General features: G+C 39.5%; 1 protein-coding gene across 1 annotated transcript; it reads right to left on the minus strand.

Moving 5' to 3' along the window:
- Nucleotides 1–5,431: 5,431 nt before the first annotated feature.
- Nucleotides 5,432–8,515, minus strand: cldn11a (claudin 11a). Its single transcript, XM_080871808.1, has 3 exons — nucleotides 8,079–8,515; nucleotides 7,654–7,818; nucleotides 5,432–6,806 (listed from the first exon to the last, which is right to left on the minus strand). Exons 1-3 carry the CDS (start codon nucleotides 8,302–8,304, stop codon nucleotides 6,544–6,546), a joined length of 654 nt encoding a protein of 217 aa, XP_080727934.1. The 5' UTR covers nucleotides 8,305–8,515; the 3' UTR covers nucleotides 5,432–6,543.
- Nucleotides 8,516–9,786: the final 1,271 nt, after the last annotated feature.

Below are 9,786 nucleotides of genomic sequence, written 5' to 3' on the forward strand. Positions count from 1 at the left end.
GGGGGGGGGGGGGGATCATATTTTATGACCACAATATTACATTAAACCACACTGTAAGTTCCAGCCATGGATGTTAGAAGAACTGATATTTTATAGCAGTTTTTTTACGGTTGGCACAGGAAAAAATAATAGAAAGTTTTGCAGAATTGTCCAATATAAACATTATTCTAGGTGATACAGTTGGAAAAGCATTTGCACATTAAATCTCGCACACATCTAAACATATTTTCATTTTGTACTTTTTAGCCAAAATACCCACTCAGATCACTTCCTAACTCAGCCAAAAGAATCCAACAGCTTTGCATTCATAGCTCAGCCAAAACAAAAAAGTAAATTCAGGCGATGCCATTCCTCTCACACTGGACTGTACAGCCGACTTTCTATATTATCTGATCTGCGTGTGTGTATAAAAACTGTGCGAATGCATGTGCTGTATGTGTGTGCGATGTGTGTTTGTGGTCTACGCCTGCGCCTCAGTGTGATCGTCTGGTGAATGTGTAGCATGCTGTCATGCACGAGGCCCAGACTATACATGTTGTACTTGCATGCGGTGACTGATCGCAATGACCTGTAATGGAACACTAAACCAAACCAAATGCAGGCTTAATTCTTATACCTGGGAACGTTGGCCTCTCTGCTCTGGAAGGACTAATGTTTAACAATTTAATAGGTTAAATAAAACCACTATCCTACAGGATGATTTTGTGCATTTGTTGCACTTTGCTGCATTTTCTATTCTGATGGGAACCCAGAATTTTACTTTATAACTCAATACTATGTTAAATGAAAGAGCTAAAGGAATATTATATACGATATCTCCTTGCCCAGGTATGAGAACCAGGACTCCATTTGAAAAAGAAGGAGTACATGTAGCAAACACACTGATGTGGGTTGCTCTTCTCACATCCTTCCTCAAGCACTTACAATATGCCTACTTCCTCTTTGTCCATCTTCTCAACCACAACCTCTGCAAGCCAAAGTCCACAATGTTTGTTTACTTTTCACGTACAGAAGGCTGTAGTTTCTTCAGAGTGAAGACCTGAGAAAAAAACAGAGCTAAATTTTTTTCTTCTCTTCTAATAAGCTACTTTATCACAAGCAGACAGATTTTTCTTTTATTAAAGTGACTTTGGTCATTGGTATAAAGGATAATTTCTGAATTTTTGCTAGTATTTCGTTAATATTTAAAGTATTAGTGTAGAATCCGATGCATCTGTTCTGCAACGACACGATGCGGTGAAAAGTACAACACTATAGGAGGAGTGAACTAAAAGAAAGGTATTTTTCTACAGCTGTTTCCCATTCACGGATCCTCCTCGGGAAGGTGTACACAGCAGAGTTGGGTGGAGTTATCAGTCTTCACTGTCTGTGGTTTTGTTTAATCACAAGGAGGCCTGGGAGAAACTGCTAAAATATATTTTTAACAGCCATAGTCTCTCTAGAATGAAAAGGCTCATTTATAAATGTTAATATTTTCCTTTGAAGGTTTTTCAAATGGTTGTTCAAGACGTCAATACGACTATAGGTGGTTTAGGAGTAAGAATACTAATAACTAATAAGAGAAAACACGCAGAAACTATTTTAATACGATTCTATAAATGGTAAACTACACACAAAATCAAAGATTGCCTCTGTTGCTTTTAAAGTCAGTTACTGTTTGTTTATTTAGTCTTGGAAAAGGTGTGCCATGTTCTTCCTGTGCTCTGTGTTCACTGTGGCCAAGCGTCCAGTCAGTGTGTGTTGGACTTGTTGAGATTGGCTTCTCTTGCAACAGCAGATTTTATTCCTTTTCACTTCTGTATATTTTGGCACAAAGCTGTATAATGTAATTGTTTTTAATTTTTGTTTTTTAAAGGTTTCTTCCATATGTGTGGTTAATTTGCTCCTGGGTGCACTGTTTTTGCTGAGTTGTTGATATTGCTTCCATGCAACAATGAAAGTTAGTTATTGCAATTACAAAACAGTGGCTTGCTCGTTTATTCGCACATTTATTCACACATTAGGTGAATGCACATGCATACACAGATGTTTTCCGTGTCTTTTCCCTCTAAAACTAAAAATTTAAAATAGATATATTTTTATTTTTTATTACATACAAATTCTTATGTCTGTGCAAAAGTATGCAGTTAAAGTTTTTGGCTGCAATGCAGAAAGCAAGCTATTTTATGTTATATTCTATTTTTAACCGAAATGAGATACAAATTTACTTCTATTGACCATTTTAAAAAGGCATACGGATTGATTTCTCAAAATATAAAACTGTTGTTTTAGCATTTTGTCATCAGTATAAGATGTCTCACTGTTGCCATGTCTACAGAGGAGGACAGCTGGACCCCTACAATGGGGGACCCAGACAATACTGTGTATATTTCATGTTTCCACAGTATGATCGACTTTATTTGTTTTGAAATACTAGTATTTGGTATGTAAAAATAGACTTGTCCTGTTTTTTTAGTGCCCTCACAGCTATATGATAAAAAAAATTCTCATAATTAGCAGAACAGAAAACATAAAACATGCTAATTGCACACTAGTCTGTGTATTCAAAGCACTGGAAGGAAACCCTTGCACATGTGTTTCCTGCACTGACTGAAATGGCAGCTCAGGTGCATTTATAAATTTATGACCCCCTTGAACTCCTCTTTTGATCTGTTTTAATTTTAGTTAGCTCTCAAAATCAGAATCAGAATCAGAAAGGGTTTTATTGCCAAATGTTGAGCAGGTTTACCACATTAGGAAATTGCTGCGGTGCTTCAGTGCAAACATACTGTCATAAATTACGCTAAAATAGACATGAAAATAAAAATAAGAATAAGAATTAAAAGTGCTAAGTAGATAGATATATACATGAGTGCAGGTGGTGATCAGTGCCAAACATGGAATGATGCAGTGACACAGCGTAGGGTCATGTGTTAGTGGTGGGAACAGTCATACGGTTATTGTTCATGTGTCCGACAGCAGAGGGGAAGAAACTGTTCTTATGGCGAGAGGTTCTGGTGCAAATGGACCGGAGCCTCCTGCCTGAGGGGAGCAGGTCTAACAGACTGTGTCCAGGGTGAGAAGGGTCAGCTGAGATCCGAGCTGCACGCCCCAGTGTCCTGGAGGTGTACAGGTCCTGCAGAGATGGGAGTCTGCAGCCAATCACCTTCTTAGCAGAGCGCACAACACGCTGCAGTCTCTGTTTGTCCCTGATAGTGGCTCCAGCGTACCACACGGTGATGGAGGAGGTGAGGATGGACTCGATGATTGCAGTGTAGAATTGCATCATCGTCCGTGTTGGCAGGTTGAATTTCTTCAGCTGCTTCAGGAAGTACATCCTCTGCTGGGCTTTCTTGATGACGGAGGTGATGGTGGGCTCCCACTTCAGGTCCTGGGTGATGGTGGTACCCAGGAAGCGGAATGAGTCCACAGAGGTGATGGGGGTGTCAGTCAGGATGATGGGGGGGAGTGGGGCTGTGTGCTTCCTGAAGTCCACAATAATCTCCACTGTCTTCTGGGCATTCAGCACCAGGTTGTTGTGGCTGCACCAGGACGCCAGATGTTCAACCTCCCTCCTGTAGGCAGACTCATCCCCGTCCGAGATGAGTCCAATAACGGTGGTGACATCTGCAAACTTGATTAGCTTGACAGACTGGTGGGTGGAGGTGCAGCAGTTGGTGTACAGGGAGAAGAGCAGAGGAGAAAGAACACAGCCCTGAGGGGAGCCGGTGCTGATGGTCCGGGAGTCCGAGACATTCTTTCCCAGCCTCACATGCTGCTTCCTATCCGTCAGGAAGTCAGTGATCCACCGGCGTCTCAGTTATCATAGAATACATCTCAGAATAAATTGTAGGCACTTGCACCTGCAGGCACAGCTTTCATGTCTGTGTCAAAACAGCCTCTGACCCCTGTATAACATCTGTTCCTTATATCCAGGTCACTCCTGTGCTATTTTACTATTTCACTGTTTTGAGATTCTCCCATGAACCCTCAAAAACCATGTACCTGTCTCTGCAGGAACCTGGGCAAACACAGACAGTCGTCATGACAATGTCAAGGTTCCCCTTAAACTTTATCACCATTGTCCAATAAAACATAATTTCAACTTTTAGGTTAAAAGAATGACATTTTAACCTAAAAGTTGAAATCTGGTACTTGAACAGCATATAAGGATTAAATGTACTTAAAATCTGGTATTATTTATAGTCTTTTACAGTATGAAAATACAGTGAGGGACATTCTGCATCAGTGATGAAGAAACTGTGAGAAATCCATTACATAACAGGCAGAAATAACAATGAAACACCCACATCAGCAGTGTAGACCACTGCGTTGTGGTCAAGGGAAATCAAACATTACTATGATTTTCTTCACAGCTGAAGAAAAATTAATGGATGTTTACATAGTGGATTTGAACTGGATTCGGGACTGAAATGGAAATAGAAAAGCTAGGTTGAATGATGGCGCAAACACAAGAAGAGAAAATTAAATACTTAGTCAGAAAATAAAGATTGGTGTATGAGAATGTCCCAGGAGAGATTAAAAAAATCCCACAATTAGTTTATTCTTTGCTATAAACTGCCAACTGTGACTCCCATGATGTACCTACGTTGTAAGCATCATTAGGAACTGGTAAGTACTTTTAGCTACTGAAAATGATACAACATGGTAAATGGGAGCCATATTACCTTCAAACTTCTTAGTCAGTTCTGTCCCTGATGGACAGCAGCAATATTTATGTATAGGATATCATAACACTACAAGTCTTTTTCAGCAATACAGGACAGCTTGTATGCTTGCTATCCTCCCACTGGCCTCCTGTTGACTGGATGGCTTTATGCCTAGAACAGCATCACATTTCAGGGAATACACACACCGACATGATCACACACCTGCACTCACAGGCGTGCCAGGAAATTCACATGCAGAGCGACAATGATATGCAGAAATACAGTAACACAGTGGAAATCTGTACGCACACTATAGATGGTTGCGTGTGTGGTAGGAGAAAAGCTCAGGACAAAGAGATAGCACATTTTGTTTTCAAAGTGTCATGTCATATCTGTGGTATGACTAAGTGACCTCGATATGGGCACAGAAGTGCACACGAAGGAAACAATTATCTTTCTTAGTTGCATATTATTTGTGTGGTTGAAACAGGCTTTCATTTACTGATTTAACTCAAGGTCACTGAGTCACATTTTATCACAGCGCGTAATGTTTTCTCATTGTCTTCAGTTCAGATTTGTAAAAAATACAGACTCATGCACAAACACGCCAATTATAGTTTGTCTTTGTAACTAATGTGCAACAAAAATCAACACAGCATGTTACATTGCAGTATATCTCACACATCCACACCACATGCTTTCTCCAGTTTCTTTCCACCCATAAATAGAAAAAAAAGAAGATAAAAAATACCCTTCCAGCATTATTCATTTCACTACTTTGCCTTTATTGCTGAAAATAAAACAACACATAAGTAAAAACAATAAATAGTCATTGCCGACACTGCTTATGTACAGAGTTGCTTGAAAGTATCAGGCTCCATCTGTGTTATATTCTTTCACGAGAAATTAATCGACACAATGCTGCTTTTTTGCACACACAAGTTAAACATACTTTTAGCTGTAGACATTTTTCAAGAGCTAATATATGAGAAAATTTAACTGATATTTTGTGGGAAAATTTACAACACCTGAAGTTACATTTTGCCAGAAAGTCATTATTCAAACATTAAACTGTAGCAAAAGAAGGGACTAAGAAATACTGCTATCAGATGACATAGTTCAAAGTTGTATTCTACAGTAAGGTTTTTCAGTGCAAAAAGTGAGACTTTAATGAAGCCTGTAACACTGGTAAAGCTCTCCTGTAAAATTTATGACCTCATAGTTCTACCATCATTCAGTGGGGACTAGAACAGAAAGCAGTGGTACATCATTTTAATCAAGTCTATCACTCAAGAGGCTAGAGAGTTGTATAACACTGTCAAAGAAAATCAATGTGCATAAACATTGAACATGCTTTTAATTCCAAGAACAATACTGTCATACCCTGCAAAAATCAAAGCAATAGGTCATGATATTATTCAGTTTAAAAAACACATTCATTAACAAAGGCACTCAAAGGATTTCATCTTTAGGTACACAATAGAAAAAAAAATAGAATACAGAATAGAATACAATGTCTGAATGACACAAGGCCTCATCTGACTATGACCTCAGGTGACTGAGCATCCGTTGCTCAGAGATTCTACAATTATGCAACATTTGGGAATGTTTGCACCGCACCCAAGATGAGGAGGCTGGAAGACACAAAAACAGTCCACTGGTGGGAAAACGACTCCACCAAAACAGTCTTTTATGTTTGGATTTTTGTGTATGCATATGCGTGCATTCAAAAATGTGAAATTTCCATTTCATGAATGGGTGTGAGAATGGGTTGCCTTCTCTTCTGGGACATGTAAAGATTACTGCAATAAACGGGGATATATTAACACTCGTGGATAGGTCTCTATGTACAAACCACTGCTATCAAAAATCCACATGGGCTTAATCTCCAATCTTAGACGTGGGCGCTTTTGGCATGATTGGTGGAGGGCGCAGCTGGTGGGTTGCTGCCTCCCTGTTTGGAGTAATAAAAATGGTTGTTCTCCTGGTAGGAGCGAGACGAGGAGGAATCGGATGAGCAGGTGACGATGGATCCACCGAGCAGGCTGAAAATAGTGCCCACCCACCCAGAATAGAGGGAGAAGCCAAATGACATGAGGCCATACTCACGATGGGCCCCAATGGGAAACCAAATAGTGGACACCAAACCGCAGATTGCTGAGGAGAAAGAGACAGACAAAATGTTCAGTTAGAAACAGGAAATTAATGTAAAAAAAACATATGATTAGATTTTATGAGAACTGAATCTTGAATTTAAACTCATCCCAAAAAGCCTGTGTAAAACAAACAATGTCTAAATGTAAAAAATTACATTTAAATAGTGCACTTAAATCCATCCTATATCCAGTATCATTACATACAAGAACAAATTCTAAGTGAACACGATCAAAGATATATAAATGATACGGCTACTTATGTAAAGAAGTAAGCACAGATATAAAGATAAAATGTGGATTATAGTTTTACAGACAACAGAGTACATATAGTAACATATAGTTACAATAAGGCAACATGCCCACTGAATTTTAATTATGCTATCCAATAAGTATTTAAAAACATGCATACCCATATATGTTCCTGATAGCTAAAGAAAACTTTTTACTAGCTTCATTAAATCTGAGCTTCATGGTGAAAGAAAATCTGTCATGAGAAAAATGGGCAGTATGAAATGATTTGGTCACTAGGGTTGAAATTTCATTTCAGGGACACAGGCGCTGGAAATGCTAAAGCACCAGTGAAATATTTATAAGCACAGAGTTCATGTTGTTCAGGACAAAGACAGGGTGTGGACGAGTAGGTGGAGGAGAGGAATGTGATGGAACCTTGGGGGTGGGTTCAATGGAACAGGAACATATAGGAGTGCATGTGTACCCCAGGGAGGAAAACAGTCAAATTCAACATCCTGTGCTCGCCACAGCTTGTAAGCATCTGGTGCACGTATAAAAGTGGTCAGAATCAGGAAGGTTCAAAGAGATGTTGACGTGTATATTAACTAATCTCTTACCAACTATGAGTATAAGCACTCCTCCCAGGATGGCACGCTTGTTCTTGGAGCTCTGGGGTTCACTCCCAAGGTTGATGCAGGGCATGGACATGAGGAGCATAACCACTGCTGGGAAACCGAGGATTGAACCTGTGATCATCAGGGCACGAGTAGTCTGGATGTAGGCTATAGACGCAGAAAAGGAAAGTTATGCGAGGAATGTACACGGCATAAAAAACAATGCAGTTTTTTTGACAATCAACTCATGAATCAATAGATGAAAAAGAATGAAATTATAAAGAACTTGTAGTTAGATAACGGGAAATAAAATAATTAGTGTCAAAAATATGGTGTAACAAACCGCATGAGCTCAAGTGAAGAGAATAACTCAGCGTGTATAAACAAACACTGTGCTGTTCAGACAACGTAGACGGAGCAGTGTCTACCTGGCAGATCCAGGATCTGTGTAAGGGATACGCAGTGGTAGAGCCCTGTAGAGATGACACAATGCGCCCATGGTCCCCTGGCCTCCAGCTCATCCATCTTCTTACAGGTGTTTAAACCGTATTTACAAATATTCACCCAGTCAGTGGTGGATGTGGCGATCACTATACCTAGCCACCCGAGGAAGCTGAGGAGAAACCCGCCCAGTTGGAGACAAGAGTTTGCCATGATGAAAACTGCGAGTAAAGACCACTTGTCCCGAGTTCAGAAACCGTAAGAATCCCTAAAACTAAAGCTGAGTAAAATGACAAAACAGAAATGTAAGTGATAAAGCGTTAAATCAGTTCCACCACACAAGATAATCCGGTCCACGTCCAATTGAATAATTCCATCAAATGAGATCTGTTGCGTACTTCAAAAGAAAGGTTTAATATGACGATACCTTTTATAAGGGGAAGTTCAGTAAAGAAAAAAAACTAGCCTAAAACTTTCAGCCAATCAGAAAATCACGTTTGCTATTTCCAAAAAACAAAATGTGCACTCCCCTTTACCGGATCAAGTGATGCAGACTGTGTAGGTGGCTGAGATTGAAGCACAGAATGTTTAACAAGAGGCCTGCTGCCATCTACTGGTCATTCTGCATTCTCTTCAAACGGACTGGCAGAAAGGTGCATCGTCTCCAACGAAACAATCCCTCAATAAAAAGTTGGAGAAGAATAAAAGAAGACCCGAGTTAAGGTACACATTCCTCACTATATCGCTACGTTTATTTTCCGCACTTCTATTATTGTGTGATACGTTGCGGGATAATAAAGTTATTTGAAATCCACAATTTTTATGTACTTTTATATTTTTACTGTATATAATTTTCTGTCTGTGACCGCCTGTTATTTCCCTTAAAATAACAAAAGTAGATCGGTTAATTTACTATATATTACATGTTAATTTATTTATTTATTTATTTATTTTTTTTTTGGGGGGGGGGGGGGGGGGGGGGGGTGTTGTTGTGGGGGGTTTTTTTGGTTAAAAAAAAAAGACTCTTCCTGGCGTAAATTTTACCATTTTTGATAAATCTTCTTCTATCGTTGCTGGAACTAAACCCTACATGACAAGTAATCTTCTTTATATAGATGCTAATTAAGGAAAGAGGACAAGCTCAGCATCTTAATTTATTGGGCAAACAGACACAAGGCATGATCAAGACCGCTAGCACAATCAACACTGTGAAATAACCTTGAATGTCTATCTGTGACAGCAGTCCAATTTATCAGCACAACATGTTCAGCATCACCCAAGAACAGTCAGTAATAATTTTATATGTTGTGCAGTGGTTCACACATTCACCTAACAAGCAAAGGATCGATTCTAGAAGTAGACACAAATCCATCGGGGGCTGTGTCAGTTAGGAAATCCACCTTAAAAATATGTCAAATCAAATATGTGGAGCTACCTTCTGTGCAACTCGTCTCCTTCTTCCTTTTTTTGACATATACAGGCTGTGGCTGACAATGAGCATTTTATGTTTGCTGGTCTTGTTTACCACCTAAACGCCAGCTTCCTCTGCCTGTAAAGTGACTTAGTTGTCTTGGGGTGTAAGGTAAACTGATTAATTTTGTCATGTGACGACGCAGGGTGGGAGATCAGAACCACATACTCAGTGTTCAGCTGAAGGAGCCTATCTATGTATCAACATACAACATGATAGCCCAC

Source organism: Rhamphochromis sp. 'chilingali', assembly GCF_963969265.1.
Source record: "Rhamphochromis sp. 'chilingali' genome assembly, chromosome: 21".
In the NCBI taxonomy this organism is placed as follows: Eukaryota; Metazoa; Chordata; class Actinopteri; order Cichliformes; family Cichlidae; genus Rhamphochromis; species Rhamphochromis sp. 'chilingali'.

Coding starts and splice junctions, on each gene's coding strand:
- cldn11a (XM_080871808.1), bottom strand. CDS start 8,304: ATGGCAAACTCTTGTCTCCAACTGGGCGGGTTTCTCCTCAGCTTCCTC. Junction 7,819..8,078: donor ACAGATCCTGGATCTGCCAG/GTAGACACTGCT, acceptor CTGCGTCTATAG/CCTACATCCAGACTACTCGT. Junction 6,807..7,653: donor AGTGCTTATACTCATAGTTG/GTAAGAGATTAG, acceptor CTTTCTCCTCAG/CAATCTGCGGTTTGGTGTCC.